This window comes from Plodia interpunctella, chromosome 29 (genome assembly GCF_027563975.2).
Source record: "Plodia interpunctella isolate USDA-ARS_2022_Savannah chromosome 29, ilPloInte3.2, whole genome shotgun sequence".
NCBI lineage: Eukaryota > Metazoa > Arthropoda > Insecta > Lepidoptera > Pyralidae > Plodia > Plodia interpunctella.
Window position 1 is genome coordinate 2627245 of NC_071322.1, and position 22252 is coordinate 2649496.

The 22252-nt window shown below is 35.4% G+C and overlaps 3 protein-coding genes across 15 annotated transcripts in view; 2 read left to right on the plus strand and 1 right to left on the minus strand.

Annotated features, from left to right (window-relative positions):
• The window catches only part of Invadolysin (invadolysin), a 64008-nt gene that overhangs the window by 37075 nt on the left and 4681 nt on the right, over positions 1-22252 (minus strand). The gene's annotated exons all lie outside the window — the stretch shown is intronic.
• On the plus strand, positions 8854-13094 carry LOC128682098 (uncharacterized). The gene is made up of 2 exons (XM_053766610.2): positions 8854-10694; positions 12449-13094. Exon 1 carries the CDS (start codon positions 8933-8935, stop codon positions 10454-10456), a length of 1524 nt encoding a protein of 507 aa, XP_053622585.1. The 5' UTR covers positions 8854-8932; the 3' UTR covers positions 10457-10694; positions 12449-13094.
• On the plus strand, positions 12230-14254 carry LOC135310015 (uncharacterized). Its single transcript, XM_064436936.1, has one exon. The coding sequence runs from the start codon at positions 12303-12305 to the stop codon at positions 14169-14171; it is 1869 nt and encodes a 622-aa protein (XP_064293006.1). The 5' UTR covers positions 12230-12302; the 3' UTR covers positions 14172-14254.

Consider the following 22252-nt stretch of genomic DNA (forward strand, 5'->3'; position numbering starts at 1 on the left):
GTTTAGCGCACCATTTGGAATAGCACCTATTTGAATTGCTTCTACAAATAAACCACCAACAAGTAGTTAACCAATAAATTATCATTTCTCTCACCCGTACGGGGTAGGCAAAGCCACTTCAAAGACAGAGAAAATTCACTAATCAAAATGAAATCATTCATTCAGAAATTATACCTTCACGTCAAATTTTATAAAAAAAAATCTGTACACTGAATATATTTACATAAAAACAAAAGTAGGCGTTAGAGTCATAGTAAGTTTTATATTTGTCAAAAAACGACAGGCGTTTCGGAACGACCACTGCTGAGAAGAAATGGCGTAAGAAACGAATTTAAAGAGTGTTGGTCCCTATCATGTCAAATAGGCTTACCATTATTGTATCTTACATTTTGTTTAATAATAGTAGGCTTAACAAAGTACATGGTCAATTAGTATACAAAAATAAACATGTGAAACCACCAAAACGCGCTCAGGTACTTTTCATCTCGGAAAAATAACTGTTCCTGCGGGAAATTCAACTAAAAGCTAATCTTGTATGAGACGAAAGACGACGTCGACGACGACGTACATCGTGTAGATTGAGAAAAAATATATAGACATATATTTTCACAATGTACACGATGTAATTAAATAAATAAATTAATATATTAGAACAAATCACACAGATTGAGCTAGCCCCAAAGTAAGTTCAAGACTTGTGTTATGGGATACTAACTCAACGATACTAAATTTATAACAAATACATATATAGATAAACATCCAAGACCCGGGCCAATGAGAAAAATATCATTTTCCATCATGACCCGACCGGGGATCGAACCCGGGACCTCTCGGTTCAGTGGCTAGAACCTTACCACTGCGCCACCGAGGTCGTCAATTCTATCTCAGTCTTATCTACCTAACAAAAAACGACAACAACGACAGAAAAAACGGAACCTTGTGCTATTCGAAATGGTGCGCTAAACTGAACACCTCCTTATTATAAACTCCGATCGAATGTTTTCGTAAAAGTTTACGATAACAAGGGAACAATCTCAAGACGATTGCTAAGTTATTTTAATCAAAGTTGAAGCGACGAAGTCTTTGTAAGAATAATAATATTATTGTACAGTTAACAGCCCATCCAGCTACCCAAATTCATAGCAAACTCATCTCTGTTACTTACGGCATAACGACCCATGCAGGGTTACTTTATATGCGGTCGACTTTATTAGTGTTGCCGCTCGATAATCAACTATCGCTACCGTTTTGTTTTGAGAAAAAGCAATTGTATCGGTAAGTTTTCAATACTAGTTTATTTAATCTATCGATTTAATCTACCAATATTCTTGTTTTTTTTTTTTTTGCATATATTCCTTGAAGTACTTATGGATTCATAGGATTCGATTAAAAAAATAAATATAAATATAAATGTTCCCGTGTAAATTTACGTGGGCTAAGATGCATGGAAACTGAAGCGACGTGGAAAACGTAAAACTCTGTAGGGCAACAGAGACAGGTGAAACTAAATAAAAGCATAAAAAAAGATGGCGTCTTTGAATAAACTGTGTATTTGGTTATGGTCTCCAAGAATATTGTCGTAGCATTGACATTGAAAATGCGAAATCTTGAACGAATAGAGGTACCAGTTTAACCAATCGATTTTGTTTGACCGATTATACGCTTTCATTCGAACGTACCGTGTTACTTTTAAATACTTTGAGAAATCGGAAAATATGCGCTTATAGTTTGATTATTTCACAACTGAAATTTCAACGTGATACTGAAACTAGTATGCGTTCTTGATTCATGACAGACATACAGAAACATGGACAACGCAGTGCGTACTTACGGAACCCTTTTCCCGCAAATCTACCAGTCTATCTTTTACTTGCAAAACTCAAAATATAAGGGAATTTGTGGTTCCTCTTTAACAAAACAGTTCTCCGAAGGTATCATGTTGATTTAACTCCACTGTCAGGTAAAGAAGTGTCCACTATTTGCAAAGCCATATTTGTAAACTAATGGTACGTAACACAAATGAAGCTACGATTGTAACTGCCCCTCATTACCTTGGTTCGTGCTTTCCTGCTTGTGGATAAGGAAATGAATTACGTGTTTCAGAAGAGCATTTAGACCGTTCTCTTCGCAATTGCGTGCGCTGTGATCTGATCACATGAGATACACTTTTTAGGGTGAGTACTTCAAGCGGTACTCGTACGGCAAATCACTTCGTTGACCGTCTGTCAATGTCAAGAACCTTCTCAACAACGCGTAGAGGTATCAAGTTGAAAAACAATTGGCAATTAACTGTGGCAATTAAATAGGGAATGTGTTGATAATTTCATATAATATCCTATTAGGGAACTGTAAATGAAACTGATACTTTATCTCAATTACAAATTCAAATTTCTTTATTCAATTTAGGGTGATATACATCACTTATTGCGTCAAAAAATACTTAAACTACTAAAAAAATTACTAAAAAATTACGACAAAAATTGCCTGTGAAGGTCTAATTTCTGAATAAATGATTTGAATTTGATTTTGGACGTCAATTAACAAATATATATCTCACATATAAATTATTCAAAAATATTAATAATTAAATAATTCTCATTAAAAATATTAATAATTACAATATATCTACATATAAACTTGGATATAATACAGAATGACATGACAATTCCACGGAATGGCACGGGCCGTCGGCCAATCACAGCACGGCATTAGTGCTGTTTCCACCCCGTAGAGATGGGACATCTAATGTATTGTATTCTTGCTATTTTCTTGCCTAACAACCCTTACATATTATAAAAAGAAGTCGTGTCGCGTCAAACTGTCTTTAAGACGCGGTAAACGCAAAAACTACCGGACGGATTTTTGTATGCTTTTCACCAATAGACATTGCGATTCCAGAAGAAGATTTAAGTGTGTATAATGTGTTTGTGTGTATTGTTTTTACGGGACGGGTCACAAGTGCATTGTAAATATGTATATATATTTTTAGATAAATAGATATACGTATTATATTCGTAATTTTGTATGTGTAAGATTAAATGCTCATATTTTAAAACCTTTTATTTTTTTCTGCAATTCTCTAAAGGGTTATTAAGAGTGTACCGAGCGCACTTTCTTTTTAAATAAAAGCTAATTTAAAAAATCTAGCTCGGACAAATTATACTATATGTATAAAGGATTTAATTAAAAAGTAATATAGTTTTCTATTGTACAATATGTAGTCACAATTTACTAAACTGACTTTAGTGGCCACCGTATTCAGTTTAGTAGATTGTGGCAACTGTGTCCAATTTATAGCTACAGTGCAGTACAACACTTTTTAATTAGTCCGTGCCAGATATTTAAAATTTAACTTCTGTTTAAAAGAAATTGACAATAATATGTTGGTGGCGCTAGTGTAGTAATAAATATATTGCTCACGGGTACCTATAAGGCCGCCATTTGCGCGTATGTATAATTTTCATTATTGTAACTGTACATGTATTTTTATTATGTGCATTATATACTATATTTGCGATGATGCGTGTTCATAACCCCAACCATGACCCTAAATAATAATGATCATAAACGACATAGTATGTTCCACTGTATCACCATATCGTGATGAGCAGTCACGAGACGGGATATATATACTATACTAACGATATCTTACATAATGGATCATTAAAATTAATTGATATACCAACATAATCATTCTCTTATGTATTGTCTACGTATATTCTTGTATAGTTTTAGATTTGCAATAATAATACAACGATTACTGAAGCCGACGAACACGAATTTCGCGCAGATTTAACAGTCAATCAAGGGAAAATGTTTTAAATAGGGTACAGGAAAATTGTTGAAAATATGCAATACTATCTGCGCGCTGGGGCTTCGCTCTGGTGGGAATTTCGGGATGAAAAGTACCCTATTATGTTCTTTACAGGTTATATTCTACCCGGTACCAAAATTCATAACAATTTCTTCAAGGAGGCATATTTCTTTTATCTATGCTCTAATCATAAGCCTCGTCCTGCTGTCTGTCTCTTTAAAACCCCGCATCGAATTTTGTTGCGGGATTTTTATTAGATAGTGTGATTCCGAAGGAAAATTTAGGTGTAAAATTTAGATGTGTCTTCGGGTACATTCGGGTACCCGAGCGAAGCCGGTACGAGCCGCTAGTATTAGTACAGATGAAAACCACTCCATATCCTCCCGTGGATATCGTACGAGGCGACGAAGGGACACAAAGCCTTAACAGCTAATAGACAACGATACCATTCACAGAGCGTTGACCTCAGGCGGACGGACGGTTGTAAAATCATAGCCGAATATTCCAAATTTAATGGCAATTTTTTTATGCTAACCCTTGGTCTTTGAGGCGTCACAGCTCCGAACGAAACCGTGAACACGTAAAGATGAACAAAGAGAGAGAGAAAACGTTTAATGCTCTTTCAATGCAGGTTTTATATCTGTTGTATCTAAACTCAAACCACATACCATTTAACCTTAAAATGGTCTGTGAATCGAACCCAATGAAATTGAGTTCACTCAATATCCGCACCAATGTGGCGCTAGTGTTAAATTCAAGAGTGCCAAATGACGTTTATTGCATTCAGATTGTGATCGTATATTGGGATTGTGATTCGAGAGTAAGCCTGCAGGTCTTACACAATACTTTTCTATAATGTCGCCCGTGGCCTATGACATTGCGGTATTTTTATCAACTCTCGCGAGATCGCGAATTTCACTGGACCGAATTTTAACGGATCATCAAAACTGTAAACTTGTCTACATAGGAAAGAATTAAATAAACGTTTATTTGGTACATAACAAATAACAGAGTTTGCTCCAAAAACATGAGTTTACATGTTTTTACAATGTGGTGTTAAAAGAAAAGTTTAATGCTACATGTTTCACCGTCCACGGGTATGCAAATATAAATGGAGAGCGTGCAAAATAAAATCGAACAAATAAAAGTAACTAAATTGACAAAATTTTTATCTAAATCTATCATTAAAAAAATCGTTCAAATTATAATAACATTTATCAATCAGCAAGGACCTGAGGTGCTTTTTATATAAATTTAAATTCTGATCTTTAACTTGTTGTGGAATTTTGTTATAAATTCAGTCAACTTTGGCGGCGTTTAGACAAATTGGTGTGCTTTACTTTTCCTCCACAATGTCACCGAACTCGGACACGCGCCCACGCGAATGCGCGAACATTGCGTAATTTGTACGAGTGCTTTTTAATTTACCGCAATGAAAGATCAGCTATGTATATCGAATCCGTGAAAGTGAGGCGAACTGTTTAGCGAACTGTCGAGCTGGACTGGAGCCGGCATTAAAGTTAACGTCAAAATTGACTGGTGCAACTCACTGTTTGTCACGCAATCTGTCTCAAATGGACATTCATACTTCCATACTTAATATTGTAAAGTCTGTAATGTTATAAAGTCTTTCTGTTTGTCTGTACGTCTTTCACGGCTAATGCTTCATGCTTCATGAAAATGTGGTATGTAAATACTTAAAGATCGATTTTAGGGGTTGATTTTTGAAAAAAATTGCCTAACTTTTTTCAAAAATCAACCCCTAAATACTATAAGGGGGTGTTGAACGTTCATATGAAAATCGTGTTGAAAATACCACTTAATTGGACACAAAAATATTGGTCCTACAAATTAGTAATCACATTAATCACAAAAAATATAGGTAATTATCCTGTCAGAAGTAACTATTTTACGCTGACGAAGTCGCTAAAGTGCTATTAAGTAATAAGTTAGGTAAGTGTACAATCAGGATTCCAGTGAACCGTGTGGTAGATAGTTGACTAGTAAACTAACTAGTGAAACAGTACGTGATAATTAACGTTTCCGTCACACAAACTAATTAAAGGGCGGTTCTCAGAGCGTTGCGACCGCTGCGGCCGCGCTGTTATTACAATCTGTCAATTTTCTTGATGCTGAAGACCATCAGTGCCAAGTGAAGAAGAACAAGAAGTAGGAAAGCGATCCTAGGGTTAGGACGCTTAACAGGAAGTAACCTAGAAAACCCTCGGATACACACACATCTATTCGAATCAAAAGTCTTTCATAGAATCGATCAAAGTATTGGAAATTTAGGTTAGAAGGAACAGGAAAAAAACATTGACAGATCTTATAATAATAAATATGGTTAATATGTAGACAAGTGTTAGTTGTCCTACTGCCAGTGGGGAGTGGCTGGTGTTCTGAGGATACAAGGACCTGATAGCCATTGACTGACACACGAAAACACACGAAAAACGTTTTGGTGCAACTTGTATTTTTCAACATCGTAAAGCAGTCAAGATATTTTTTCTTTCTTTCTTTCTTCTCATGCATTTTCTCGTCGAATCTTTTTAACTCATCCGACGAGATGTCCAAAGGCTTTCCTCTCTTCCTGTATCCGTCGTGAAGGACAGGCATGCGTGGAAGAATTTGGGGTAGGCTATTTACCCAACAGTGGGACTTAAATAGCTAGTAAAAAGCTTAGACTTTAATTAAATCTGGCCCCAGTATAAATATATTAAATATATTAGGACAAATCACACAGATTGAGCTAGCCCCAAAGTAAGTTCGAGACTTGTGTTACGGGATACTAACTCAACGATACTATATTTTATAACAAATACATATATAGATAAACATCCAAGACCCGGGCCAATCAGAAAAAGATCATTTTCCATCATGACCCGACCGGGGATCGAACCTGGGACCTCTCGGTTCAGTGGCAAGAACTTTACCACTGCGCCACCGAGGTAGTCATAGTATATATTTTTTGGAATGACGTAATATATTAAACAGTCTTGTAGCGAAAAAAAATATAACAACGTATAATAAAAACATTTATTGTCACATATTTCTTGCCAAATTTTAAAATTATGCTAACGATAATGATGACATTATATATATGTATATAATTAGCTAATAATTGTATCTATATATTTCGAATTTCTGCCACCATATTTCAATAAGTGATTACAATATTTTTTAAATATTTGTAGACTAATTTATGTAAACATACGAGTATAATAATTTTATTCATCCATTTAGCTAGCTTCATATATAATGTTGTAAATTTTTAAAGTTCCGTTCCAAATGAGTTATACTATTCTGACTCCGCTGTCTGTCCGTCTGTCACCAGGCTGTGTCTCATGAACATGAAACATAAACAGGTGGAATTTTCATAGATACTATTTTAGTTGCCGCTATGACTTACAAATTGTAGATACGTAGTACGGATCCCTTAGTCCGCGAGTCTGACTCGCACTTAGCCGATTTTATTACATACTAGCTTTTGTACGTGGCTTCGCCCGCTTGTATTTACCTGAAGTGCAAGGGAAAAAGTACAAAGAGCAAACTTTCACCCCCAATTATAGTCTAATAGGTGTTATTTTTGAAAAAAATGTAGCCTCAGTTTGTACGGGGGTCTTTAACTACGTGCATAAAAAAATTTCATTGAAATCGATCCAGCGATTTAGCCGTGAAAGCGCATAAGACAGATAGACTGACATTTATAATATTACTTAGTATGGAATTATGGATTAGTAGACAAAATGTAAACATATGTTAATTATACATAAATTTGGCGTCTCCGTTCATAATATTGCACGTACTTACATAGTATGTTAAATATGACATGAATACATCGTAATTTACTAATTGGAAAAAGAAATGTCTGCCACTTAACAATTTTACCGCCAAATAAATTATTTATGTCTTGAATAATACGGGCAGCTTTTGCATCCAATGCTTCTACATATTAATTAAATGTCACAGATTCATTATTCAAATGATTTATCATTTCTTGTTCTTATTATAGCGAGCGTAATCTTTACGTCTCGTCAGAATTCCGTTGGCGAATATCAGCTTCATATAATTAAGCTTTTTGTAAAGCGAATGAATAATACAGACATTCTGTCAAGACGTAAAAATTACGCTCGTTCTAATTACCTCTAATTTTTAAGGTATCGTACGTAAGTGAAATTAGACCGCAAGTTTCTTTTATTTATATGATTGCTTTGTTCGGCTATCACTATATCAATTCTAGACCCATTTTCCTATAAAACTACGGAGATTAATTACAATTCCTGACCAATATTATAAATGAGAAAGTAATTTTGTTTGTTAACTCTTCACGCTCTATGTACTAAAACAATTTTCTTGAAATTTTGCATACATGTAGTTTGAAGTATGGCAAAGGTCTTAGGTTACCTTTTATCCCCGGAAAAATAAATATCCCCGTGAGAAATTCACGCAGGCGAAGCTGCGGGCAAATGCTAGCTCTTTATGAGCTCTATTCCAAATAGCATCAAAATCGTCCCAGCGGTTTAGCTGTGAAAGCGAGTATAACAAACATACAGACTTTTGCATTTATTACTCATAATCAAATCGAGTGTGTTATTGCTAACACTGGTGTCAGATTTTATTCAAGTCGCCTAAAGGCATCTGACATGACTATTACGACTACTTACCTCCATCTAGTGGAAGGTGGTCGCATACAAACTAGTGAACTAAACTGTCAACCAGTGTGCAGGTTTCCTCACGATGTTTTCCTTCATCGGATGCAAGTGAAAAGTGCAGTCTATGGAAAACGAATATACACGAGTCAGATTGGTATACAAACTCTATCGGTATGTATGGATTCAATGGTCAGCATAAAAAAAAAAAACAAAAAGTGAAAGCTACCCGTGATCTCTGACCCTTCTTGATATTTTAACTCGTAAGGCTACAGATTATGTAATAGATTAATCGCGTTAGAAAAAAAACGATCAAGACGGAGTGTGTAAAATACTGGCCACTAAAATTCTGGACCTATTTAAATGTCATTTTATTTAATTGTCCAGTTGCGCTCAGCGCTGCGTTGAGTGTGCACGTACATCGGGTCTGTTATCGTTTTTGTGGCGTAATATAAAACTACCTTCAGCTATGGAAAATAATAGTGACGGCGACATACAATTGAATAGAAGTTTGGAAGTTCAAGAAAAAACGAGCAGGCAGGAAAGTGATGTTGTTGAAGAGATAGAATGGGATGACTCAAACTTCAGGAATACTGAGAAAAGGAAGACTAGGGAAGATGAAAGTAATAGTGAGGAAGGTTTCCAAACTGTTACCCGCAGAAAGAGGGCAGCGAAGCGTTTACTGAGGAGTAACTCCCACAAGGGCCAAGTTGAACCATCAAGAGGAGAATCGCAATATATTGAAAGATATGAAGTATGTATTACTTCTTTGGAGATTTTACCTAAGCAAATGGCTATGGCAAAGTTGCTGAGAGGTGAGAATATTTCAAATATTTTGAGAATAAAATATAAAAGCCCCTATAAGGTTCTCATTCAAGTAGAAGACGAAGAGACGGCAGAAAAACTGTTAGGTTGTCAAAAAATACTTAATATGGGATGTAGATGTCAGATGACTACGGAAACCAGTTTTTGTTATGGTATTGTGAAAAATGTTGATTTAGATATGACAGAAAAAGATTTAGTGGATGTTGTAGAATCTTCAGCAGAAGTTGTCTCAATTAAACGTTTAAATCGCATTGACGCAGATGGAAAATGGGTACCGAGTGAAACAATAAGACTATGTTTTAAAGGAACCATTTTACCCCCATATATAACAGCATATGGATGTAGATTCAAGGTTGATACCTATATATTCCCTGTAACTCAATGTTCCGGGTGCTGGAAATTTGGACATGTAGTCAAGTTCTGTCCCACGAAGAAAATTGTTTGCCCTAAATGTGGAGAGAACCATGAAAATTGTGAAATTAAAGAATTTTCATGTGCCAATTGTAAAGGTTCCCACTTGGCCCTAGACAAAATATGCCCCATTTACCAAAAAGAGAAATTGATTCGCTCTATTATGAGTAAGAATAATACCACGTATAGAAAGGCATTACTTATTTATAAAGAAGAGATGGCGGAGAAAGAAGAGTCGGAGTCTGAGATCATAAACTGGGAAATGGAACCGACCCCTGCACAAGCAACTGGTATGGACACCAGCGCCTCACAGCCTGCCTCTGTCCCAATTTCCGGTACTTCTCAAAATACTTATAGCAATGTTGTAGGGGCTAAAACAATGGTCCAGCAAACGCGACTAGATAGTGAAGAAACTCCTGCCTCATATAATAAGAAGAAAAACGACAAAAAGAATAAAAAAAAGGAAGAAACGAAGGGAAATCTTTGCAACACGGAAAAATGTTCTATGGAATTCGAGGAAGTCGAAATGGGTAATAATAAAAAACAGGAATCACAACGAGCAACTCAGCAAGAAAGAAGATCAAAGTTTAGAATAATTTTTGAACGTTTTAAAGATATATTATTGTCTAATGTTTCGGTGGGAGAAAAAATTTTTTTGTTGCTTCAGTTGATTGTTGAACAATGTAAAGTTGTTTTAAAGGATATGTTTACCGATGGAGAGATGTTAGGCAAAATTTTTAAACTTTTTAATGGATAGACCTATTAAAAATTTTACTATTAATATATTACAGTGGAATGCACAAAGCCTCAGACCCAAATTGGCAAGTTTTGAAACATTATTGCAACAAGAAAAAATACACATAGCCATTTTGAGTGAAACATGGTTAGAGCCTGAAGCCTGTTTGAAGATCCACGGATATAATATTTACAGAAGGGATCGGCCTGATACCTATGGAGGAGTTGCCATCATAGTTCACAAATCGATTTCAGTACAGGTATGTCCTTTGAACTTAACTAACTCGGACATAGAAATTTTGCATATCAAAATTCTTAACTGTAGTTCTTTGGAAAATGTGTTTTCTATCTACTGCCCGCAAACTGTCGCTACTGGCCCTTCCGATTGGGATAGTATATTCTCTTTGTATTCAAAGAAAACTATAATCGCTGGGGACTTTAACGGCCATCATACTAATTGGTCATATAAGACTGATACAAGGGGAAATCAACTTCTGGACTCATCACTAGAGAACGGGTTTATATCTGTAAATGATGGAAGTCCAACAAGGATTAAACTCGTCAACGGGATCCTCCAAAAATCGTCACCCGACATAACATTTATTTCTTCAGACATTGCACTTAATAATACATGGCAAGTAAGCAACGAAAATCTAGGTAGTGATCATATTGTTGTAAAAGCTTCTTTGAGTTATCAGGATCATATTCATTTTGTTAAAAGTAGGAATTACAAGAGTGCTAACTGGGAGGCTTATAGGGACCATTTAAAAGATACTTTCTGTATACCTCACCTCAATTTCGAAAATATTCAAGAAAAATATGATTATTTTCTTGAGAAGGTCAACGAATCCGTCAATAAGCATATTCCCTTTAAGAAGGTATGTACAGATCCCAAGTCTAAATTTAAGCCAAGGGACTACTGGAACTCTGATCTCTCTAAAGTTATTGCCCAACGTAGATTAGCGCTAAAAGAATTTCGGCGTAATCCTACTCCTTCGAATCTTTCACTATTGGAAAATAAAATAATTGAAAGCAGAAAGTGTATTCAAAATGCTAAGTTCAGATGTTACCAGAAATTCTGTGACAATTTAGATGGGCAAACGTCTCCTCAGGAAATGTGGAGGCAAATGCGTTGGATTAAGGGATATCAAAACCAAAGATCAAATATATCTGACGAAAATAAGGAGAAGTTATTATGCTCTCTTACACCTGATTTCGTAGCTAATAGAGAATATTTAAGTAAACCTACTATTACGAGTAATAATACACAGTTAGACTCTAAATTTACGTTGAGTGAGTTTAAAAACTGCTTGAAAAGAAAAGATACAGCTCCCGGCGACGATGGAATAACATATTCCATGATTTTTCACATGCCTGATAATGCGAAGTTGTTTTTATTGAATATTTTTAATGACATTTTCTGTACTGGTCATGTACCCCGTCAATGGCGGGATATTAATATAATTCCTATCCCCAAACAAGGTAGTGTAGTGACAGAAAATCCAAAGTTAAGACCAATATCTTTGATTTCATGTATCTGTAAGATTTTCCACGCCATGATTTCAAGAAGACTCGAATGGTTCAGTGAGAAAAAATCGATACTATCCGTAAATACAGTAGGATTCAGACGTGGACATTCTTGTTTAGACTGCCTTTCACGACTTGTCACTTATATTCAAATAGGATTTGCTAAAAGTCAACCAACACTAGCTTGTTTCCTTGATGTAGAAAATGCCTACAATAATATATTAATAGGAAAGCTTATTAATTTGCTTGATGAACTTAAAATTGGGGCTAATATTTGTAATTATCTGTGGTCGTTTCTTACCGAGAGACACCTGTCGGTGCCAAATGAAAATAAGGATAAAATGGTTACCAGATGGACTAATAGAGGCTTAGCGCAAGGTGACCCTTTGTCTCCTCTTTTATTTAATTTGGCCACTTATAAAATTTGTCAGCAAATACAAAATGTTATTGTTGGTCAGTATGCAGATGATTTTGTATTGTATTTCAGTCATAAGGATTTCAGTTGTTGTGAGGATGAAATTCAAGCCGCTTTGGATGTAACCGTATCTCTTTTAAATGATTTGGGATTGGAGCTATCTTCAAGTAAGACAAAACTATGTGTATTCAGTAGAGGTCGTAGGCAGCTGGTACCCAATGTTAAAATAAATTCGGTGACATTATCTTCCAGCGAGTGTATAAAATATTTGGGACTATGGTTGGACAAAAAACTACTGTGGAGCAAGCATATCAATGAAGTAAGCGAAAAATGTTTAAAATTTTTGAACATTTTAAAAGTACTAACAGGGTCATCTTGGGGAGTACATCCTAATCATATGCGAAAATTATATTTATCACTTATTAGAAGCAGACTGGACTATGGAAGTGGCTTGTTTGGAAATAGTGCTCAAACACATTTAAAAAAATTAGACAAGGTTCAAAATCAGGCTTTAAGAATCATAGGAGGTTTCCTTAAGAGCACGCCCATACATGTGATGGAGAGTGAATTAAGTATACCTCCCCTGTATATAAGAAGAGTTCAGTTGACATACAAACATTGTTTGAAATTTCAATCAATTTCAGAAAACGAAAGTGTAAACCTTCTTGATAAGTTAAGTACTCTGTGTCAATTTAAATACTGGAAGAAAAAAAAGAAACCACTGCTAGTAGAATGTTATGAAAAAACCAAACATGAGATTATCCATTCATCTGCTCCTCTGGAAATGTTTACTTTGAATATTTGGGTCTCAAGCATAGAGTACAAGATTGAGATTAATTTAAAAGCCGTCAAACAGGCAAAAGCGTCTTACGACGCGAGTGTCCTCAAGTTTGAAATAATGAATGAAATCCAAGAGAAATATTGTGGATGGCACATGTTGTTCACTGACGGGTCGAAAAGTGATGAAGGGGCAGGTGCGGCTTTTTACGACTGCACCACCAATTTCTCTGAAGGTTTTAAGGTCGATCCCTGTCTGTCTATAATGTCCGTTGAACTCATTGCAATTTTAAAGGCAGTATCGTACATAAGAGGGCTGGGTATACAAAGATGTGTCATCTTCACTGATAGCAAAAGTGCGCTTCAACACCTGGCTCGATGCGCCTCTGGAAATAGCAGAGGTATATCGATAGCCTACGATATTTTGGCACTTTTGTATGAAGTAGTTCAAACCGATGTTGAGTTAAGATTGCAATGGGTTCCATCTCATATAGGTTTGGTGGGCAATGAGAAGGTTGACTCATTAGCAAAAGAAGCAAGGACCAGTGGTTCTAGCACTACTATTTCACCGGATTATGTAGAAAAGTTTTCTAAATTCAAAAATATTACCTACAATTTATGGAAAGAATATTTTAACCGTAGATCATTGGAGAAAGGAATTTGGTATAAAACGCTACAGAGTCAACCTCCTCAAGTGCCTTGGTTTAGTAATGTAAAACTTAGTAGAAATTTAATTAAAGTAGCATTTAGACTTCGTTCTGGTCATTATTTATGTAATAAGTTTAAATTTATGATGAAAAAATCAGATACTCCTAACTGTGAAAGATGTGGTGTTTTAGAAGATGTACAACATATACTCATTGATTGTATTAAATATAAGTGTGAAAGGGATCAACTAGTGAGAGAATTAATGTTAAACTACAATGATGTGGGACTTGCCCAGTCAATATTGTCAAAACCTAACTCGATAGTTGCAAGAAAATTTTACGAGTTTGTGTTTATATTTTCTCAGAAGTAGATCTCTTAATTAGGGTACGATAGGGCTGACATGCCATTAAGGAAAAAGCCCTGTAAAAAAAAAAATAAAGAGGAAAAAAAAAAAAAAAAAAATTTAATTGTCCATTGAATTTGGTTGGAATTTGTGTCAGTTAATTAATGTATTTTTATGGATTTATAATTGTAATATAGTTTAGCATTTCATACACACTATCCTTGGTTTATTTTAAAGTAGCGGCACGTCCCGGCTTTTCCGGTTAAAAATGACTAGATGTTGCCCTGTGTGGGAATTTGGAGATTAAATATATATATAGCAATCTTGGATAATGTACCCTTCTAATGGTGAAATAATTTTTGAAATCTGTTCGGTAGTTTCGCAGATTCCACGCCTCAAACATACAAAGTCACAAACGCTTACCTCTTTATAGTAATAGTATATATAACCTTTTTAAGGACTTGTATAACAACATACAAACAACATACAAACTGGCAACTAGGAATGCCGACGACCGCGCGAAGTGGAGATGAAACAGTATAAAAGCGGACTCTGGGCTCCGACGCTCAACGGCTGAGGACGAAATCGGGAACACGCTCGATGAGAGATAGAGATCATTTACCTATTATATTTGAGCACATTCATAAACGAAACATTATCTAGTTTATCATACATATATGTACATACGTGTATTATTGACCCTAAAATACGATGGTATTATATAAAAATAAAAAATAATAATAAATATACAGGACCGATGTCGTATGAGTGAATATTCTAGGCAGTTAATAGCCACCAACAACATTCCCAAGGAGCGCTGACGTCAAGCAAGCGGCCAGGTGTAAAATCGAAGCCGAATCTTTATTTAAAAAAAAAATTATATTTTATTTATGTACACAAAAATCTTAATATTAATATTTTTTACATTATACTCTAAGTACAACTAAAAGAAAATAAATTAAAACTAATAAAAACAAATTATATGAAAAAAGGATAAGAATTATTTACACATAGGTACTTACAAAAATGACAGTCCCTGCAACTCAACATTTTATAGATATAATCTCACCAAAAACATCCTATAAAACTGCTGTTTGTTTCTCTATTAAAAGCAATGAAATCCCTATAGGCAAAGCTATGGAGTCTTGGTAATATGGTTCCGTTTTAACCTTTGGGAACGGAACCCTAAAAGTGTTGAGGCATTCACCCAACAATGGGACACAACACTGACAGGCTAGACAATTTAAACTTCCTCGCGGTACCCGCGCGTTTTATAAACGGTTTAAAATATTGCGCAATGCACAAAACACCGTTATCGAATAGGTACTGAAATGCTGCGACTCATACGGGCAAAAATTGTAGGGTTTGCATTTTACTTCTCACGCCATTGAGACGTAACGACAACCACTCTACAATGTGATTGGTTCGCTGCTTCTCACTTCGAATCGACTCGATGGTGACATGTGTAAATAGCGAAGTCGCAATACGCACACTGCTCTCATCGCAGCCGCGATCACAGAACTTGATCGAGAAGTTCTATGGCCGTGACCATTTCCAATGACAGTAGTGCTCGACGTAATTACTTATTTTATCAATTGGACCTTTTAATTACTTACCTAGTAAGGGCTAAACAAAACCAACTAGAAGTGTGGATATCCAGAATTTGTTTAATCGTTTTAACACAAAATATTTTGATAAGTAATTACCTCTATATTCAGCAACGGGACGCACGTCCCGTCCAAGTTTTTCCTGTTATTAGATTCTGCTCATGTTAAGCCAAAACAAAATTATTTTTCAACAATCATAACTTATCGTAACAGAATCGATTCAGATCAATATGGATAACTATTATCTATTTCAGAACGACCTCGGTCTTGGGTGTTTATCTAATTAAATATCCTACTAATATTATAATTGCGAAAGTTTGTGAGGATATATGTGTGTATGATACTCTTTCGCGCAAAATCTACTGGACCGATTGTTATGAAATTTAACATACAGTACATTTTATCCCGAAATCCCCACGGGAGCGAATTCCAGGGGCGCAGCTAGTATGTTACAAAATATAAGATCGTTGAGTTAGTATCCCATAACACAAGCCTCGAACTTAATTTGGGGCTAGCTCAATCTGTGTGATTTGTCCATTTAGAGTCGTTCGCGGACGGTATTACGACCCGTGTGTTTACGTTTGACAGTGAAAGTTACCGACCCATTCAATTGCAATTTTGCTCCGACTCAAACACGGAAAAAGCTGTTATCTAATACAAATAATGGTGGTTCACTTGTCATCGATAGCGCAAGGTGAAGAACAGCCATTGTAATTACGAGATGTAGTATTAAATAACAAGACAATTTGAATTAACACATTAATGAATTTGCAACGCAAAGGTTTTAAACATAATAGGAGATAAAAAGACATTCTTGAGCATGTTGACAATAGAAGAGGGAAAATGTTAGGGCAGTGATGGTGCATGTTAGGACGCTCCCGACTAGGGAACTCGACGGTTTATTGCACGTGCACGGGTGGACATGATTTCTTTTTGTCACGCAAGCAAGCTTGTGGCAAGAAAGATATTTTTGTAAAAAAAAAAACATGTGTTTTCCAGGTTGTATTCTACCCGTGCACCAAATTTGGTCAGGTAGATTTTGCGTGAAAGAGTAACTAACATACACACATCAAAATTGTGTTATTCCGCATTTTACAATATCAATTTATTATGGAAATAATGACCTTCGTACTGTTATAGTTCCAACCCATTGTTCTTCTGTGGCAACTCTTTGCCAATAGACCTTGAAATACACCAGTAAATGAAGCGGACCAGTTTGCTCAGAGCAGCAATTTGCGAATTTGATTTCGACACCATTTAACTAATTTCACGTAGACAGAGAAAGCAATAGAACTAGTTATATCTTTCATTCCGCAAAGGAGTAATTATTTTTAACCCCCGACGGGTGTTTAACGTGTCTGTTTGTGTCCTCGTAGCTCCCAAACTGATGAACCGAATTTCGTTTTTTTTTTTGTCGTAGATAATTTAATCCCGAGTGTTCTTAGCAATGTTTCATGAAAATCGGTTCAGCCGTTCAAAAGTTGTAGCGAAATGAATATTGAAAGTCGGGGCTTTTTTAATTTGTCTAACAAATAAACTTAGGATTTATGGTCATTATTATTTTTAGTTAATTACTATTAGCGGCTTCGCTCGCGTAATAATAAATTACTGTGTTGTATTATGAACCTAAACTTTTCTAAGGAACCACAATATTGGTGAAAATTGACGGTCCACTATGTATGACTATCCTAACTAATATTATAAATGCGAAAGTAAGTTTGTTTGTTACCTCTTCACGCTCTATCTGCTCAACCAACCATCTAAACTTTGCATCAGGGAATCGAACCCAGAACCAGACAACTAAAGAAGTCGTCAACTTCAATTATCGCAAGAAACTTTGTCGGATTCGGCATACATTGCTGGTTATACATTGCGGTAAATATTTGACGACCTCCGTGGCCTAACGGTCATACTGTCTGCTGCACTGGAGGTCCCGGGTTCGACGAACCACGTTGAAAATGATATTTTTCAGATTGGCCTTGAGTTTGGATGCTTATCTATACATATATATGTATATTTTACAGAATATAGTATCGTTGAGAAGTTATCATAACACAAGTTTCTTCTTTGGGGTTAATAAAATCTGTGTGATTTATACTGAAATAAAAAAGCTCTCATACAAACTACGCAATCAGCTGGACGATACAGTGGAGCCGGCAAAAGGTTTATGAACTTCTAGCGTTAGAAACTTAAATGTTATACAAGTGGCGACCGTTTTCTCTGTGGTAATGTTTTATTAACTTAAGTGATATGCTTGTGCGGAACCACATCCTAGAATCATACCATATTCTTTCGTGGATGTCGTACGAGGTAAGAGACGACAGCCCGGGCAGCTGATAGGAAAAATTGCATTCCCAATGGTTGACGTCAGTCAGGCAGGCGGCAGTAAAACGCCAGCCGAATTTTCAACATTTTAAGGTTAGTTTTCATGTCATTATAGCCCCGAACGAACGTAATCGAGAACATATGGAAATGAAAGAGAGAAAATTAATGATTTTCTTTTTTTATTATTTCATGATTGTTGGTAGTTGATTATATTTTTAATTTCGCCACGAAATGTCAAAACGTCGCTGTCAAACCACAACGAGTTTTTTTTTATCACAGCATCTTTCCCAACCTTGACATTGGCAAAATCACCGTGTGGCTAAACGATGGAGACGTAAAATTAAAAAGTGAAGCGAAAAAAATACCAAAAATAGGTACTGTACTACTACACAGATTTGGAATGATACTGCATCCTGATATTAAAAAAAACATAGGTAACCTACTCCAAAGTATGTTCTATCTCTTCCTGTCAATGAAAAATATTATAAAGTGCTATTAGTGACAAAACATACTTTAGCTCTTTTTGCTTTAAATTTATGAATAAATTGGTTAATTGGGGTTAATTTTTGATATTATTTTTTTGTACACACACTGTCCACTGTGTGCTGAACTACGCTTATAGGATTCACATGTACATGCAATAGAAAACGCAAGTTCATTGCATTAGAAAATAAGTGATTTGCAAATCAATCAATGACTGATGAGTTCCTTGTAACACGTAATTGTGTGTCTAACTTTATTCGATTTTAATTAAGACTTTGCCAATGGTATTTATAAAAGTAACTAGATTTTACCCGCGGCTTCGATCGCGTGATTTTTTTAGATTATCAAGCAGCAACACAAATTATTTTTATTTCTTGAGATTCAGTCGCACGGACGTGGATTATATGAGCACAGAATAGAGAAGATTGGCGTAAAAGAAGATAACTCTATGCTCAGCAGTGGGTAAAACGGACTAAAAGACGATGAAGAGCTTCAGTCTAGCAGTCTGGACTTTTTGACCACTTTCATAATGATAATACAGATATACATACGTAGCAAGTTATTCACAGATACAGATCAACAACTTTCATGAGTTGTACCGTTTATGAAATACCTCGCGCGCAGTCGACTGTAAATGTTGGTATTTAGAGTTCCTCAGGACGACGAGGAATAGTTTTTTTTTTTCATTTCTAATTCTCGTAAAGTGTCATCCAACAGAATATGTTTGATGTAAGCTGCCTAGAATTAATTTTTGAGCTCTATAGAGCATTGTAAAATCTCCATCTTTATAATCGACTTGTTAACTGCGCAACACAAAAATGTATTGGCATTTCACTGTATTTTATGTATACAATTTCTCTACACCTGGGTAACTAGGTTCGATTTTGGAACCTGAATGCAACCTATTGTGTCTAATTTGTCAAAAATGTCATTATAACAATTAAAATAAGTATAGGAAAAGAGAAACGCACTCAATTTTTTATTAAAAATTAAAGAGAAAACGGAAAAATGTTGTGCGGAACCTAGAATTAATTCAATGACAATTTCGTGCCTGGGCATAAAAATATAAAAATGAGAATTTCTTTTACAATATAAGCAATCAGCGAAGCGTAGGTATATCAATAAAATATTTTAAATTGTAATATATATCTTTTGGAATTCTAATCTCTTCGAGAATTTCTTTTCATAATAAAAATATATATTTATTTATTATGGTTCTCTAGCTGAGCCCCGGGACTTCGCTCCCGTTTCTCAATGTAAATCTTGCAAGTTAGATTTCTCCTGCTTCCAGTTGAGTTGAAATTTCCCACGTCGCTTCAGTTTCCATGACAATGCATTATTATGATAAGCATGACCCGATGGTGCACCCAAGCTCGGCTCCCAACGAGGAACTCCTCAACGGTTTACAGCATTGGGATATAAGCATTTTACATGAGTTTATGGACAATAAAAGCTTGTAGCAAAAATTTTATTATTTTGTAAAAAAGTTATTTTAATTATATTTAATCAAATCTAATAAAGGCGCACTTTATGCGTGCATATGTATTTACATTTTTTAAATATGCATGCAATAACCGTGTCGCATAATGCAATCAAGGAATGCGATTGGAATGGTATCCATGCGATTAATATGACGGCAACTAAGAATGCATTATGTATGTACTCTGTGCATAATTAATCAATAGCTCCTGAGCCGACGTTGGAATTTTCAGGCGTCAAGATTATGTAAATGGTCAATATATGACTGACTGACTGACTGACTGACAGACAACGTACAGCCGAAACTACTGGGCGTGGGAAGCTGAAATTTGGCATATAGATTCCCTGGGGAGAGTAGGTGAGCACTGAGAGGATTTTTGGAAATTCAACCACGAAGGGGGTGAAAGGGGTGAAAAACTTTTATATGAAAGTTCTACACCGTTGAAGTCGGCGACTTGAAAATTTGGATTTTGGTTGTTTATAACAAATTAATGAATGCGTGTTTCATTGCATCCTCAACCCCTTTATAAGGGGGGTGAGACATTGTATGGGACCTACTCTTTAGTAATATAAAAGTAAAATTTTCAAGAAAGTGACGCACTTGAAAATTGGTGTACACGTACATTAAACTTGACGACGCAAGTACATATATATCTAAGCTAGTTGCTTAGATATACATATATGTATATCACCAGTGGCCCGTCTCGTGGCTTCGCTAGGTTAAAACCATAATAGATTATACCTACATCTAAACCCTCATCAAAAATCACACTATCTATTGGTGAAAACCGTGCGAAAATCCCTGCAAAGGTTTTCGAGTTTAACGCGAACAGAGAGTCAGACGCGGCAGAGAATTTTGTTTTATAATATGTAAGCACTATCAGAATTATTTTTGTCTTAATTTCGATTATGAACACTATCAAGCAACATTGTATAGATTGTATGAGAGCTTTTATTGACCGAGCGAAGCGAGCGAGTTCTACCATTCTACTTGAGGCAAAAATAAGTTTTTTGTATGTATTGTTTGTAATTTTCGAACCGTTGGTCGGATTTTGATGAAATTTAAAAGGTATTATGTAGTATATATCAATAGAATGTTTAAATTCAAATTCAAAAATTCAAATTCAAATAATTTATTCAGAAATTAGACCTTCACAGGCACTTTTTCTCGTCAATCTTTATATTTATAGTTATTTCTCACAAGCTACAAACTACTGGCATTTCGGAACGACCACTGCTGAGAAGAAATGCCGAAAGAAACTCATTTGAACAGTGTTGGTCCCTATCATGCCAGATCGGCTTACCATTATTGTTTCTTACAATGTTTTTTTTTTCTTTCTAATAATATATAAAAGTACATAATGTACATAGTCATATATATATATATCGATGTGAAACGCAATTAACTTACATGAAAATATATGAGAAACGAGATGACCAGTTCCCTCTGGCAGCACCCGTTCACGAGTTGACGCATAGGACAGCCATCGCGTAGCTCAACCATAATAGAGGGAACCTCACGACCCGGCCCACGACGCCACCACCAGATTGACCATTTGAGTGAGCATGACACACTCGATTCCCATGACTTCATAATTACAATTCTTATTCGTCGAAATAGAAGTATAATTCAGACACTTGAAGATCACAAATCACGTACATGTTTTACAAATAAAATTTAAATGCCATACGAATTATTATAACAAAAATAAAAATTATGAATAAAATAATAAAAAACAGTAAAATAAAAATTAGGAGATCATGTGTGGAGTGGCAAAGTTGTCGGGAGGATTCAAGCGTTTTTATCAGTCAAATAGGCGTTAATTGTGTAATACGCTTTATCCATTAAATTTTTCTTAACATAAGTTTTAAAATTTTTCATTGGCAGATTAATAGCCTCTGCAGAAAGTTTATTGAATAATTTTACACTTTGATCCACGAAAGAGCGCCGAACCTTTTTAAGCCTGAATCTGTTCATACAAAGTTTGTGCTTATTTCTAGTGTTTACACTATTTACTTCGTTTAATTTTTTATATAAATGTAAATTTGATTTGACAAAAATAAGCACATCAAAGATATACTGACATACAACAGTGAGGATGTTAATTGATTTTTTAAGTTCGTGGGGCAACAAAATCGGTAAATTCACAATTTTTTAAAAACTCATCAAAAATTAATTGTGGTCGTTAAATTCGCGGCGAACAACTAGTTTAG

What these genes read in the sequence shown, in the direction of transcription:
- LOC135310015 (XM_064436936.1), top strand. Translation starts at nt 12,303, where the DNA reads ATGGTTACCAGATGGACTAATAGAGGCTTAGCGCAAGGTGACCCTTTG.
- LOC128682098 (XM_053766610.2), top strand. Translation starts at nt 8,933, where the DNA reads ATGGAAAATAATAGTGACGGCGACATACAATTGAATAGAAGTTTGGAA.